Genomic DNA, 16,358 nt, shown 5'->3' with positions numbered 1-16,358 from the left:
CATTTCAGCTATTTTGGAATTTTTCAAATATGAAAGGAGAAAGACAAAATGTAAAAAAAAAAATATTTCTAAGCTTTTCAGACTCTATTTTACACTTGGATGGCAAAAGCAGCTTTCTTTTATAACTTTAAACATGCGTAGGCCAAAAGAAATATAATTTGAAGACATTTGTTTTGGAAAAAAATTTACACTGTTATTTAAATGAGGAAGCGACTTTTTTGTGTACTGTACAGTACCACGCATGGTGCCAGCCCTAGAACAATTAAGCAGGTTGGAACGGGCAAGCTTGTCTTTTGCAGTCCAGTGGAACCATGTTTTGGGTTTAATACTTCAAGTATATCCCATTAAACAATTTTTATTTTTGAAGTATTGAAGAGTTGGTAATTTAATTTTTCTTAAATTACTTCACTTCAAAAACCCTGAAACACACATGCTCTGTGATGTTGTGATTTATAAAACGGCTCCTCAGCGTGGTCTTGCTAGGAATCAGGCATACAATGGTCTTTCTGAGATCTCCCTATCACATTTCCTGGATCAAAGAACCACAGTAGAGGATCATTGTGTATAGTAGTAATAGACACATTCCTATTATTGTACTAATAAATAGTACAGTCAAAAACTTAAAGGGTTACTAAAGAGTTTTCTGGGTTTTACATGTCTGATGCTTTTGAAACTCAAAAACAAGTGCACGTGGAACTGGAATGGTTTAATGCTCCAGTTGCATTTTAAGGATGATTACAACACGTTGATTCTGAGAGCAAAAGGTTCTAAAACCTTCCCCAGTCTCTTGAAGATTGTGTTGAGTACACTTAACCAGGTTTTACGCATCATATTTTCTTTCATCTTCAGGACACTCTCTGAAAGTCTCAGAAGTGAGAAAGTGGAAAACCACCAGAATTTAGGGAGAGAGAAATGACAAATGAAGGGGAAAAACAGCTGATATTTAAGTTAAAATGCAATCAGATCTTCTGTTTGTAAAATATGAATCATTAGCAAAATTGATGTTGGTCTGTAAAATACATCTTATTCCCTAGAATATTCCCCCTTTATCTAAAATACAAATTCATATATTATTCCTACTGCTCAATTCCCTTAAACCCATCCTTCCTATCATAAGGACTGTGGTCATCTACAACTCAACTACATGAGTTGTCCTTCTAGCCCTGAATTATGTCTCTGGCTGGGGTTAATACTAAATATTCAGAAAAAAAGTGTAAAATAAATAAATACAAACCTACAGTAAGCAGTTATGGGATAACCTGACCTCAGGGATATTCCCTCCAAACCCCAGTAGTGGGATGTTGACATAAGACCTCAAGCATGAGGATTTGTCTCTCTTCTGAAAGTCTTTGGGATTGTTGTTAACAAAAAGCTATAATAAAACCCAAAAGAAACATTTAATGATTTCTGATCCATGTTCTAGACTAGACTCATCATTCATCTTTTCCTTATAAACTTAACTAGAGGGAAGTTTATGTGCTTGTAAGAAAGGCCTATTTGGTAAGACTTCTAACTTTAGTTTCTAATGAAGAAAGTTTCAATCAGGAGTTTGTATGTTTATAATAAAAATTAATACTATGTCACTCCAGCCACCAGCACAGCCTGGACCCTAATATAAAGCAGCTTGAAAGAACATTGACTATTTGTATATAACAAGTTAAAAGATATGTTCAAGATTCTTGGAGAAGTTGGTCTACATGAAACTAGCTTTCATATAAAAGACATACTTCTTATTCTGAAAATAAAAGCATGCACTTCCCTGAAAATAAAACACCATACAACACATTTTACTTTTTAAACAAATATTAATAATTGTAATAAATTTTCTGCTCTTTAATGAGTAAAGACAATTGTTTTCCAATTCAAGAAAATCACCAAAATCAGGCCATACGGTGTATAAGGAAGAGGTTTGATATAATAATATCTTTCCCTTTAGATTAACTTGACTGTGATATTGTGTAATGTCTCAAACGAGAACGAGTTCATTTTTATACCTGTGAACACTTTACTTTTGGTACTAATGTGACAATTTGCTGATAGTTTCTAAGTGCCTAGAAAAAAAGATACAAAGTTTAACTTCCAGCCCAATAGTATTGCATTATTTCACCTGAAATTGTCAATTAGAATGTCAAAAATAAGTCCCTTCCCAGATGGTCACCCCCACACAAGTAGTGGATAAATCTGCCAGTTAAGTACGTACAATAAGGTGGAGGCAACCCATTTTTGTCCACCAAAATAACTACCTTCCAGTTTACAAAGCTGCTACAAAAAGCTTGTTTCACTGTCCACCCCCCATTTCCCTTACCCCTCACTCAGTCAGCCATCAGAATAGATCTTCAAATTTCATTTCTCCAACACATCTAAGTGTGGTTCCCCATTAATACTGTTGTGCAATTTTCCATTATAATTTAAGTACCTTAACAATAATTTTGTGTATACAGCATAGTAAATACAAAAGCTACATTAAAATAACTAACCCAGCTGATTAACTTTGAATCTAGACCTTTCTTTGTAAAACAAATCCATAATTGTGCTATGCTCGAATTGTAACACTTCTCAGTAGTAAACTTCACAAGTAGTTTATATGTTTTCACCCATTCATATCAGTGTATAAGAATTCCAGGCTTAGCATAGCCACAGTATACCTTTTGGGAGCATATGAAGAATACATAGCTTGGTGCATTTAAACAAATAGCAAGAAGTGGTATTTCACATCATCTGGCTGCGGTGTAGCAAAAAAAGCATTTCAATTCCCCCACAATTCGTTTTTTCCTCTTTGTATCAAGCTGCTTTGGAAACACTTATTTTAAGGCTGGTAACTTGCATGCCAGTTTTGATCTGGTAAGAATTCAAAACTAAAATTGTAAAGCCTGAGAATAAATTGGATTTAAACCACAAACAAAAAAAGGAACCATATAAAAATATGTCTGGCATGCAAAAAGTTCACAGCACAGAAAACAAAAATCCAATACTCTTTTTAGAGGCTACTTTGTTTCTTGTACAGTGGCACTTCAAGAACTATTGCTAACAACTTTCATTGGCTGATAAAGAGTATAAAGATCTAAAAATCAGAAATTTTTCAAATTCAATGGACATACAATTGAAGTAATTCAGAGGGATTAAGTACCCTACTATTCAGCATCCTGGGACAGTCATCCAGTCTAAATAAGTAAAGTTTACTTATGGCCTAATATAGCAAAGCATATGCTTAACTTTAAGCCTCTGAGTACTCCCACTGATTTTAGTAAGACTGCCCACATACTTGAAGATAAGCACATATTCAAGTGCTTTGCCCAATAGGGCCTTACCTTTCAAACTGATCTTTACTTAAATTCTGCAGGCAGTCACTGAACAGCGTGGCTCAGCCTGAGACTGAAGATGAAAAACTATCTACCTCAGTTTCCTTTGCTAAATTCTCTCTGATGCTGCTTCCTCAGATGTACCCCACACTAGAGTATGGAAAGAGAAATCATATGAATTTATGGAAACATTCTCCCAAGAGAGTGGTGTCGGTTACAACTACCATGAAGCACATGAGGTGTCTCTGTAATAATTTAATACTATATGCCTGATTGTTATAAAGATGTTTATTGAAAGAAAACATGGGATTTAGAAAGAGGGTGACTGTTCTAGGCAGAAAGTACAATGGCTTCAGATTGCCATCCATCTGGCACTACTTAAAGGACAACAAAAGAGTCATTTTCTTTGAAGTTCCACGCGGCAAGAACCAGCTGACGTCACCAGACTAGTTTCAGGCAGCAGAGCCCAAAGGCCCAGGAAACAGACACAGGACTTTGGGCTGGACAGAAGTGGCTTTCTCAGGAGGAGGTAGTTGCTTGGGAGACAGGGTCTCTGCCAAGAGATTGCAAGCCTCCAGGTAATTTAGATAAGAATATAGATTGTTTTTATAACTTCTACTATACTGCCTTCTGTGACATTATTGACATGAACTGTGACCGTATAGATCATTGTTGCCACCAAGGTCCTATAATAGCACCAAATCTTGTACAAAGGAAGTCAAGTAAGGTTTCTATGAGAAGGCTGTAATTGCTGGTTATGAATGCTGTCTGTATGTGTGTATCACTTTTGTATTTGAAGTTATGAATATTGGCTATGTACTTGTATCTCAATGTGTTTGATTCTAAGTAGCACCAGTGAAGCATTTGGCCAGCTTATGGAGAAGGAACTCTTCAGATTAAGTGCCTAATCAAGAAACACTTACCTGACAACGGACCTTGGGAGACTCCAATCCCACATGGAGCAGCTTTCCTGGGAACGTTCAAGGTAGCATGTGGGCAATGGCTGCTCTACCTGTAAAGAACCGAGTCATGCAGGGACATGTGACTTGCCTATGTGAATACAAACTCCATCTTGCCACTGTGATTTTCCACAATAAGAATAAAGGAGTGTCCTTCCACATGGCAGAGGATATAAAAGTCCGTGGAAACCCCTCCATTTTGTCTTCAATCCTACTTCTTACCTCCGGAGGAACTTGGCTACAAACTGAAGCTCTAAATAAAAGACTGAATGACCCACCCAAGCTGTGACGTACTCCAGAGACTTTATTTGAACCTGCAGTTTATTCCATCACTGTTACAAGCCTGAACCAAGAACTTTACCATTACTATATGTAATTGATTACATTTAACCAATTTTAGCTCTCATTTATATTTTTCTTTTTATGAATAAACCTTTAGAATTTAAATTCTAAAGGATTGGCAACAGTGTGATTTGTGGGTAAGATCTGACTTGTATATTGACCTGGGTCTGGAGCTTGGTCCTTCAGGATCAGGAGAACTTTTTCCTTTTACTGGGATATTGTTTTTTGTAACCATTCATCCCCATAAGGAGTGGTGCTGGTGTTGACATTGGGAAACTGGAGTGCTTGAGGGAATTGCTTGTATGACTCTGGTTTTACCCCACTGGCTAACCAGAAGTCCTCTCTGTTTGGCTGGTTAGGTGTGCAAAGGACCCCCAGCCTTGGGCTGTGAGTGCCCTGCTCTAAGCAATTTTCCTGAATTGGTACTCTCAGTAGTGTCCTACCAAAGGCTGCTTTGTTACATCTTATTAAGCAACCCTTTGGTTCACACCACTACTCACAAACTCCCAAGGAGAATGGTGGGTGCCAAACCCAGCAAGGCCTGCTGAGGGAAGCACAGTTGACCCAAGGAATACTATATCCCAGGATGCTGTTTAAGGGTATGTTTACAATGCAGTGAGATACCTGCAGCTGGCTTGTGCCAGCTGACTTGAGTTTGAGCTACACTGCAATGAAACAGCCCCACAGACCAAGCCAGCATGCAGTCCAGCCATGGGTTTTTATTTGCAGCGTAGAGATACCCTAGAGTGGAACCAAATGCAAAAATGCCAATAGCTGTTAGAGGTACACTGAGACTTGAGGGATCAGAGTTAGCTGTACCTCTGACAAGTGTGATAACTACACTTTAAAGAGGTTTGTAGAAGACCAGTTTTCATTTTTATACTTCAAAAACCACACCCAGGAACTTCCAGCACTGACAAATTAGAAAAAACTCGTGCTTGAGGAAAGGTGATACAAAAGAGCCTCTCACTAAAAGGAACTGCAACATCTCTATTTTCTTGGTCAGTCAAGATCTTGACAGTTGCTAGACAACTTTAAGTTAACTTCTGAGAACACCAGTGACAGAGGCTATTGTTTTTAATCACTGTTCTCAAGGGGAGGTATTTTCTTAAAAAGTAAAGTCAACAGCCTTATTTCAGAGGTTGTTTTAGGAGAAGAAATGCCAGTTCTATTTTTCCTGAATATTTGACAGGCCAGATATCTGGACTATGCAATTGCCAGTGTCAGCATCAATCTATTTTTATTTCATGAAATAAAACATTAGACGCTCCACAAGTTTCAGATGTTTATTAAGCCCCAACAAGCTACTTTCCAGCACATGATTAAAAGTGCAATGTGAGGCAAGCTTAATTAACATTTCCTGGATGATTAAGTGTATTAGTTGTGCGGACAGCTTCTGGAAGACCTTCATTCTGTGCAGCTTGTAAAGGGAGAAGAATTTGTTCTTTAGAAGTCAGGACGATCCTTCTTCAGTTTGCTGTAGTCCACATTGACCGAATAGAACTAAGAGGGAGTGGGGGAGGGGAGGGGGAAAAAAAAAAGAGGGTTTTGATCAGGACAAGATCCAAGTCTGTACTAGGGGAGAAGACTACTTTCAATTTAACTGAAAACAAACAGTTATTGCTATATACACCACATCATTTTCTTTGAGACATTAGTATAGTCAAGTGCATAGATGGACTTTAGCACAAGAGCTGCATGTTTTAAAATACATTTCTAGTTTAAGTTCTGATGGTACATGCTTTTTATCATATGTCACAAGAGCCCCAAGTTAAAGTGAATCTGAAAGTCAGCTTCACTGCAAGGTTTAAACCAGTTGTTTTCTAACTGTTGCCCATCAAGAACCCACAGAACTTCCTTACCATCCCCAGGATTAAATATTTGAACATTAATATACAGAATTTGGAAGAGACGGTCCATGGATGGTTGTACCTCAGCTTCTTTAACATACCACATTATGGAGAACTAATGGTTTGGACAGGTTCACTTTGAAAAACAGGGAAGTTATTAGTGTCCTTTCCTCTCCAGTCATCTTTGGATAAATTACTAATTTAATAATTTTATTAAGATGTTGAAGTAAAGAAAACGGTACAGAGTTTAAGCATGGAAGTTTCTGGTTATCAGGGAATAAGGTACAGATTATCAAGGGGTGCGAAATTTGGTTTAGGAACAGGTGGTGTAAGGAATACATAACCTGCAATCTCCCCGATTGGGAGTAAAAAGGTTAACGGGTCAAAGTACAGACATTGAGATATGGGGGTATCTTGTTCATATAATGACTATGTTCAGGTGTGGAGTATAATGAGTGGATACAATGAGGATGGATTGATTTACCCTCATTTGCTGAGATTTAATGTTCAGTGAGTTTATGGTTCCAGTTCATGTGGTCCAATGGAAAAAGTCTGTCCCTTTCTCATAGTTGATGCATGTCGTCGTACCGGCTCACACCTCCTGGTACTGTTGGTGGCCGGTGATATGTTCAATGTAGATGTCCCTGGACCATCGGATGGTGTCCAAGACCATGAGACGCCGCATGAGCCATGCGTAGCGTCGCCGATCCACAGGGTCTGCAGCACACGCTTGTTGCTGGGGTCCCAAGCACCCAGGGCTCCGATGATCAGGGCATCCATCTGCACCTCGTAGCCCTTCATTCTCAGGGTGTTGGCTGGGGGGGGGGGGAGGGTGGAAGAGGGGGGAAGCATATTTTTCCAGCTTACGAGCTCAGGCTTCGCAGAAGGCCGGGGTCCTGTTCTCAAAAGGAGACCATGACGTCGACGAGGATGATCTTTTTCTGGCCTTGTCGGTGACTATCACGTCAGGTCACAACTGGCTGTCTGTACTGGGGATGGCGCAGTTCACGGCCACCTCCCCCAGGAGTGGTGTGATGGCTTTCACCAAACAGTTCTGGATGGCATTGTGGTGCAGCTGCCAGGCTCTGGAGTGGGGCCTGCAGCTGCACAGGACATGGGGCAGGGTCTTGTTTGACCAGCCGCACTTCCTGCAACACTTGTCTTGTGGCGGATGGCTCTGTTGAGTGAGATGCAGTTGAGCCAGGCATGGTGGATGAACCGCCAGTCGGTGAAACGGGTGAAGCCACCCCCAGCAAGGAAGTGGTTGCTGGCATCCCACTTGCTGGTCAGTTCGAAGGCTTTACTCTGATCTGGTTTACGCTTCAGGGTTTCCATGTACAGTGAGTGGATGGCTGCCTTCAGGGTCTTCTCCAGAATGCCCCTGGAGTGCTTGGGGTGACAACGGTGTTGTCATCGGACCTGTTCTGCAGCACCAGGACTCCCAGCTCCTGGTGCTCCTCACCACTCTCAGCGGCAGCCGATGTGCTTCCCCCAGCAACACATGGCATTGTGAGCGTGGGACCACAGTGAAGTGATGTCACGCCTGTCCCATCCGAATTCGCCATCCAGGGAACCGCTCAGGAAGGTGGCGATGTCTTGGTTGGAGGAGGCTCTGCCGATCTGCTTCTTTGTTGCATCATGGAGGGTGTTTGCCGTGATGTTCCTTACCATGGCGTCGGGACACGTCAGCATGGCAGAAGGCGTGGGTGATCACCGTGATGTTACACAGGTCGCCCATACAGGGGACATTGGCACCTCCATGCCTGTGGGCGATGTAGACTATAGCCACTTCTTCACCAGCTGCTGGACGATCTTGTCTGCCTCGTTGAGGGGTACCTTCGCCACGGCGGATCCCCTTAGGACGAATGAGATGCAGGGGATCAGGAAGGTGTTCAAGGCGTTTATCTTCTGCCACAGTTCTAGCAGGAAGGCGTCAATCTTGTTGGCATCCTGCAAGATCTCCTGGATGGTGTCCTCAGGTGTCTGCCAGACATGGAAATCTGTCAGCATGCTGAGGTGCTGGTATGCCTGCCCCTCTGCTGGGGGATGACAGGCTCACCCTGGACCTGGAACCCCATTGTCTGCACTGAGTCCATTTTGCTGCTGTCGACGTGGAGAGTTGCGCACTTCTTTGCACTGAAGCGGAGCCCCATCCAGTCAGCAGCTCGACTGGTGGCATCTAGCATACGCTGGAGGTTCTCTCGGTCTTCCGCGGTCAAGATCAGGTCATCCGCGTAAGCCAGGACGCTCACCCTCTCACTGTGGAGGTTGAAGCCATCTGTGCCATTGGAGATTGCTCTCAGCAACAGCTCCATGGTGAGGTTAAAGATGATGGGGCTGAGGGGACAGCTCTGCTTAACTCCGCTCTGGATCAGGATCTCGGCGGTCTCCCCTTCGACCAAGCGAATGGTGGTGCTGCATCCCTTGTACACCTCTCGGACCACACAAAGGAAGTTCTCTGGCATCCCCTGATCTTAGCACCAAAGTGGCACAGAGGGCTGTTTCAATCACCAGGTGAAAGTGATGGTTTAAACCAAGATTAGCCATGGAGAGCTGATTAGAAGCCTCCATTCACTCTAACAGCAGTTATTCTCAGTCCCATCAAATTTAGATTCCTAATCCTATTGAGTAATACATTTAGAGCAGTTGCCAATCCCTAATGATCACAGAGGTCCTCACGGATAGAAAAGAGATAATCCCTCATACTATCTTGTGAAGACCAGGATATAGGGGGAAAAAATCAAGGGTAAGATTGAACAGCTTTTTGTGCTGTAGCCTTATTCATACACCAGATGCTGTTAACAGGGAGAATTGTGAAGCACTAAGTACAGCAATACATAAACAGAAAAGAATGAGAACACGTGCATAAAGTGGGCAAGAGAACATTTTAGAACCGTATTAGTAAAAGCTGCATGGTTAACCAAGTGGTCTTCTGGGTTCAAAGACTGTAGCTCAGATCACAATCTGGACCAGTCCTAAAATAAATGTCACCGTAGTGTGGGACAGACAGGAAGGTATAACATCGGAAAGAGAATAGATCTTCTACATCTTGTATTAAGAGCTTAGAAAATGCATGACAAGGAAATAAGTCAAATACTGAAGTACTGATCAAATATTGACTCTTAGTAAGGCATACTTTAGCATCCAAGGTTGAATAAGACATTGTTAAACATATGTTTGGACTAAATAAGCAAGCAGTGACTTAATGACAGCAGGAGTGGCAGTAACCATTACAACTAAGGTATATAACCGTATTCTAACATCCATTCTATGTTATCAGTCATAATTTTTAAACTCGAAGTGAAATTTTACAGGCATGATCTTTATCCAAAAGCAAGCTTTTGGAGACATTTGAGTGATTCAGCTCTTGGGTAGCCCCCCCCAAAATCACAAGACTTAGCAGCCCTCCGACCAGAATATCTGGAAATATACAAATGAAATTTGACAGGGAAACAGGCATTTCCATTAGTGAGGGGTTTGAGCATTCCAGGAAAGATTTGAATACTTACAAATCATTTGACAAAAACCTACAATTACCATATTAACTTCAGATTTCTCATAAGAATCCTGACCCACCAAGCTGATCTGTGCAGGCAAGCCTGTGCAGAGCCCACTGACTTTACTTGTATGGGTTCAGCGATATACCCATGGAGATCAATTTGGAGGATCAGGATTTCAGCTTGTACACTTATACAGCTAAAATATACAGGCTCACTTGAGCTGTGCAGTGAAAAGTGTACTGCATATAGATTTTTGCTTTAAGTTCAAGTTACAGGGTTCAAGCTTTGGAGCCATTTTTTAAACCCATACTTCAAAACAAGTCACCTTTGGTCAGAGACCAAATCAAGCGAGTTTTAGCAAGTTTGAGCAACTAGAACGAAGGGGTTAAGATTGCATAAACACATTCATTCTCATTACACGCTTCTACCTTACTCACTATAATCCTGAGATTCTGCATATTAGTTTGGAAAACAGTTGCTTTCCTTAACAAATTTCCCTAGAGATCTGCTTTAAAAAGAAACTTTTTATTGTGTTTATCAGAATTATACGTCATCAGCCACTGTATCTATAATTTCCAATACTTTCAACTACTTTAGTTTCCACAACACATGAGGAGTTGTTTTAGTGACACTGCCAGGAAAAAATGCAAAGGATACACAGGACCAAATATGGTAAACCTTGAGATTTCTGCTTCTTATGCCAGTACAAGGCTGGGAACACTACAGAAGTTATACCGTTATTCAGAAGAGGACCAACCTATAGCATATTTTTAGCATTAAATAAAAGCATCTACACCTAGGATAGTTTCCCATTAACATAACTGATAAAGAGTGCAAAAGTGGGTTTTTCTTTTGACCTTTCTCCAGAAGTGTAAAAAAACTACACTACGTATGGCCATTTGCCTTAGAACAAAATGTCAGCATTTGGAGATTTCCTTTTAGTAAGCATAATACTGAAGATACTGTGGTAACAATCTCTTAGGTAAACTTGAGTTTTTTCTACTGCCAGTGATGGTTAACTCGAGAAGCTAAACGGACTGTGAATCTGCTACAAGTATGAGGTTTAAACTTTTTATATTGAACTAACAAGGTCAGCTCCCAGACTGCTGCGCTGGGCATCACAAAATGGGGAAGAGATGGCCAGCCCTCTGTGGAGATAGAGGTGGTTAGGGACTATTTAGAAAAGCTGGACATGCACAAGTCCATGGGGCCGGACGAGTTGCATCCGAAAGCGCTGAAGGAATTGGCGGCTGTGATTGCAGAGCCATTGGCCATTATCTTTGAAAACTCTTGGCGAACGGGGGAAGTCCCGGATGACTGGAAAAAGGCTAATGTAGTGCCAATCTTTAAAAAAGGGAAGGAGGATGATCCTGGGAACTACAGGCCAGTCAGCCTCACCTCAGTCCCTGGAAAAATCATGGAGCAGGTCCTCAAAGAATCAATCCTGAAGCACTTGCATGAGAGGAAAGTGATCAGGAACAGCCAGCATGGATTCACCAAGGGAAGGTCATGCCTGACTAATCTAATCGCCTTTTATGATGAGATTACTGGTTCTGTGGATGAAGGGAAAGCAGTGGATGTATTGTTTCTTGACTTTAGCAAAGCTTTTGACACGGTCTCCCACAGTATTCTTGTCAGCAAGTTAAGGAAGTATGGGCTGGATGAATGCACTATAAGGTGGGTAGAAAGCTGGCTAGATTGTCGGGCTCAACGGATAGTGATCAATGGCTCTATGTCTAGTTGGCAGCCGGTGTCAAGTGGAGTGCCCCAGGGGTCGGTCCTGGGGCTGGTTTTGTTCAATATCTTCATAAATGATCTGGAGGATAGTGTAGATTGCACTCTCAGCAAATTTGCGGATACTACTAAACTGGAAGGAGTGGTAGATACGCTGGAGGGGAGGGATAGGATACAGAAGGACCTAGACAAATTGGAGGATTGGGCCAAAAGAAATCTGATGAGGTTCAATAAGGATAAGTGCAGGGTCCTGCACTTAGGACGGAAGAATCCAATGCACCGCTACAGACTAAGGGCCGAATGGCTAGGCAGCAGTTCTGTGGAAAAGGACCTAGGGGTGACAGTGGATGAGAAGCTGGATATGAGTCAGCAGTGTGCCCTTGTTGCCAAGAAGGCCAATGGCATTTTGGGACGTATAAGTAGGGGCATAGCCAGCAGATCGAGGGACGTGATCGTTCCCCTCTATTCGACATTGGTGAGGCCTCATCTGGAGTACTGTGTCCAGTTTTGGGCCCCACACTACAAGAAGGATGTGGATAAATTGGAGAGAGTCCAGCGAAGGGCAACAAAAATGATTAGGGGTCTAGAACACATGACTTATGAGGAGAGGCTGAGGGAGCTGGGATTGTTTAGCCTGCAGAAGAGAAGAATGAGGGGGGATTTGATAGCTGCTTTCAACTACCTGAAAGGGGGTTCCAAAGAGGATGGCTCTAGACTGTTCTCAATGGTAGCAGATGACAGAACGAGGAGTAATGGTCTCAAGTTGCAGTGGGGGAGGTTTAGATTGGATATTAGGAAAAACTTTTTCACTAAGAGGGTGGTGAAACACTGGAATGCGTTACCTAGGGAGGTGGTAGAATCTCCTTCCTTAGAGGTTTGTAAGGTCAGGCTTGACAAAGCCCTGGCTGGGATGATTTAACTGGGAATTGGTCCTGCTTCAAGCAGGGGGTTGGACTAGATGACCTTCTGGGGTCCCTTCCAACCCTGATATTCTATGAAATAGGAAATATACTGCACTTTTGTTTTCAAAATACTCTACAAACTTTAATAGTGTTTAACCATAACACTTGTGAGGTCTGTATTATAAATAGTTTACAGCAAAGGCAGTATTTTTTAACATACAAATTAACTTTGGTATGGTAAACAATAGAGGAGGTTGGAATAAAAAAAAAAAAGTATCTTTGAATAGGAATGGAGACACTTCTTTTGTAGTCTGTCACAAAAAAGCATTTGTAAAAAGGACCCAGAGACTCACATATCTTGTTTGTCTCAACTAAGTGATCCTTTTCGGAAGTCTTGCAAAAGCTCTCTTTACAATGCCTATATTCCTGAAATGAAGGACTAACAAGCGAGAAATGCAGCAAAAGAGGGTTCAGCAATATTATACAACCACAATAGTTTACACTTCAATTTTCACAAATGAGGGTCTCTGGTTTAGCAGAAGATTTTTAGAATGTAAGATTTCCTATCAAATTACTAAGTCATAAAAAATGGGTCATAGTTGTCCAAGTGAAGTACACAGATAAAGTTTGTGAATAAACAAAAAAAATAGTGTGCTGTACACACCCCACTCTCTGCAAGTTAGCAGGGTTCTACTGTACTTATTTGATCATCCTAATAGAAGCATAAAAAATTATTTAAGACTTTTGCAGTAGTACTGAAATCAAAATAGTTGGATTCCAAAATTGATTTTAGCATGACATCTATTATGTGTAGTTTAGAGCGCAAAGCTTTTGCCCTCCTCCCTCCAATATCAATTTAACACTGACTACTGAGTAGCATATTCTTCCTTGTTGTTCTGTATCAAGGAATTGAAAAATTTATTTGCAGCACTACTTTCTTCATTCAACACTTTGCCCTAGGTAACGAGACTTCTAGCTCATTAGACACTGCCTCCAAGCAAAGGTAATTTTAAATAGGAGGTCTCATTTTAATATTCAAATCTAGCCTTGCCTCCCAAATCAAGTCATCACTCCACTGCTAATTCCCAATCCAAACCTAGGCAGTAACTGACAGCAAGGGAAGCATATTCCGTCCTCCCTGCACCACCTCTCTCCGGTGCCTCACACGGAGCTGAGCCTCCAAAAGTAGCTAGGCCACAGATAACATACATCTGTAGATTAGCCGATGCCCTAATGGCTAAAAGCCTTTCTGCCTCTTACCTTGTACTGATCAGTGGGAGCCAGCTTATTCCAAGGCTCAGGGTTATTCTTTTTGTCCCAACTACAAAGAAAAATACAGTAATATAGCAGAAGGTATAAACCAATCACACTGCTTTTAACATGCATTATATATTATAGAACTGGTGTTTAATTACTTAGAAAACATAAATGCTTGTCTGTCCTGATAAGTTTGCACATAACAAAACCACCACTACTGTAGGTAGTCTTCAAAATTTACTTCATGAGCATGGAATCATAATTTCCTCAGACTCAACTCTGAAGCACACTGAAGCTCAGCTAGAAACATGGGCCTCCAGGAGTGCCAAGCTTTTCATAAACACCAAAGTTTGTTTGAATATTATATTTTTATATATACACATACACACATATATGCACACATGCATATACATACAGATACTGTAAAGTTTATGCATACCAGACATCAGGGTTGAACATTGCCAGGCGCATAATGTACAGGGCTGCGCCAGAACCTCCAGCTCCAATAAAGATAAAGAGAGGGATCAACTAGAACAAAGGATTTGGAAATGAATGAGAGATTAGAACATAAACATAATGCCATTTAGAAAACAAAGCTGGAAATTAAGCCCTGCCCAGTGATCACACATTTGGCTCATCAGTTTTGAGCCACCCTACCGAAAGTCACTAAGTAGGTTCAGTGCCTAGTCATGAAGGACCCAGCATGCCCGTACGGTGTGCTAATGCTAGGAGATCCTGCTCCTCTGGAACAGCAGGTGGGGAACAGGTACATGCCACTACCAAGTGCCCACAACGCCCAGAAGAAGGCAGAAGTTAACCCTCTGATTCTCTAGGGTAACACTGTCAGCAGCTGCGATAGGCGCGCTAGTTCACAAGAGCCGAGAAAACGGGTTGAAAAAAAATCACGTCGTTACCATGAGTGGGCTTGGAAAGGCCCCGCGCTGCAGGAAGGCGACGGGGTCCTGGGCCTCTAAACTACTCTCACTCTAGGGCCATGCCCAGCTGCCTCTGAAAAACAGGGGCGACGACAGCACCGCCGCGCTGGGCTCACACGGGTCTCCGGAAGGGGCTGTCACACCAAGGCGGCGCTAGTCCCGGTTGGGGGGTGGGGGGCACGGAGCCTGGGGAGGAGCCAGAACCGGCGGGAAGGGGCGGGGAAGGGCAGGAGACCCGCATGGGGTGACCGAGCTCTCCCTGCAGCGGGATTAAGCCCATGAGAGCGGCAGATGGTGGGATTCTTGCCCACAGTCCCCTGCCAGGGGAGTCCCGCCGCCAACCGACCCCTACAGCGCTGAGGCTGCCTCCACCCCCGCCCCTCCCCACAAACCGCCCGGCTCCGGCCGCCCCCGCCTCTCCCGACACACCGCCCGGCCCCGGGCTCCCCCTCCCGACAACCCGCCCGGCTCCGGGCTCCGGCTGCCCTCCCCCTCCCGACAACCGCCCGGCTCCGGGGGGAGCCGCCGCCCTCCGGCACGCACGCTTGGATGTTTCTTGGCCTGACTGAGCATGAGTCGGAACATGGTGACGGTTGGGTGGGGGGGTCTCGCGCTCTGCCAGACCCTGACTCGGCCTCTCGGGAAAGTCTTGTCTCTCTAACGCGCTGTACGGCCCAATGTCATTCAAGGACCCCACGTTGCAGGGGCCAGATATAATCACCAACATGGGGCTGTCCTGGTGGCTGCCTGCGTTCACTGTGCCTCAATGAGGCGGCCCTGCTTCAGCCGCCGAACAAACAGACCTTACAGAGAGGTTTGTATGGAGTCAGCTATGAGTCCCCCCTACTGCTCCGTCTCCTCAGGACTCGCAGCCCCTAGTCAGAAAACAGGCAACTCCCTAGTCACCTATACAGTGGAAGGGGACGGGGGGGGAGAGGAGGCGGTGAGTCTCGCGCATGCGCCAACTGAACGCTGCACCGGGGTGGGGGGAGCGGCTCCGCCTCTGCTGCAACCCTGCAGGCGTCAAAATCGCATCCCCCGGGGCCTGACGTTCTAAAAACAGCCCCGCGGCGGCTGCGCTTGGCGCCTCCTAGCCAGTGTTGTCCTGTCACTGTGTCTCGTGGAGCCCGCTGATGGAAGGACCTAAATCTCGCAAACGCTTGTGCACGTGCTCAGATTTAGCTTTGCCAGCCTGCCTCAGCCATTCATAAAAGCCGCCTCCCCCTCTCCGGGTAGAGCCCAGAGATTGGCCTTTCAAGAGCTTTACTTAGAGTCTAAGTTCTGTGTTTGTACAGCCACCTAGCACAACAGGGCCTGGTGCCTGATGGGCTCCTGGGTGCTGAGGTAATACTACTACTAATCAAGTAAACGCTCTTTTTTAATTTGCCTTCGGGGTTTTGAGCCTTTAGTGTATGATTACTTCGTGATTTTAAAGCTGTTCTCTGCAACCAGGAGGACTAGAAATTTGAGAAATAATGAATGCTCAGATTTTCATGGTTCTGGCACAAAGCTTCACGGAAAAACTAAAAATCAGACAAACTAAAATTATGAGGCTGTAAGGAAATCACAGGCTGCGATTT

The 16,358-nt window shown here is 43.4% G+C and overlaps 1 protein-coding gene across 1 annotated transcript; it reads right to left on the bottom strand.

The window, feature by feature from the left end:
- Window positions 1–5,872: 5,872 nt before the first annotated feature.
- Window positions 5,873–15,477, bottom strand: COXFA4 (cytochrome c oxidase associated subunit FA4). The gene is made up of 4 exons (XM_073333848.2): window positions 15,322–15,477; window positions 14,283–14,371; window positions 13,847–13,907; window positions 5,873–6,103 (listed from the first exon to the last, which is right to left on the bottom strand). Exons 1-4 carry the CDS (start codon window positions 15,361–15,363, stop codon window positions 6,047–6,049), a joined length of 249 nt encoding a protein of 82 aa, XP_073189949.1. The 5' UTR covers window positions 15,364–15,477; the 3' UTR covers window positions 5,873–6,046.
- Between the last annotated feature and the right edge of the window lie 881 nt (window positions 15,478–16,358).

Source organism: Lepidochelys kempii, chromosome 2, assembly GCF_965140285.1.
Source record: "Lepidochelys kempii isolate rLepKem1 chromosome 2, rLepKem1.hap1, whole genome shotgun sequence".
NCBI lineage: Eukaryota > Metazoa > Chordata > Testudines > Cheloniidae > Lepidochelys > Lepidochelys kempii.
This window is presented reverse-complemented; position numbering and strand designations above follow the sequence as displayed.

Coding starts and splice junctions, on each gene's coding strand:
- COXFA4 (XM_073333848.2), bottom strand. CDS start 15,363: ATGTTCCGACTCATGCTCAGTCAGGCCAAGAAACATCCAAGC. Junction 14,372..15,321: donor AGGCCAAGAAACATCCAAGC/GTGCGTGCCGGA, acceptor CCTTTGTTCTAG/TTGATCCCTCTCTTTATCTT. Junction 13,908..14,282: donor ATGTTCAACCCTGATGTCTG/GTATGCATAAAC, acceptor TTTTCTTTGTAG/TTGGGACAAAAAGAATAACC.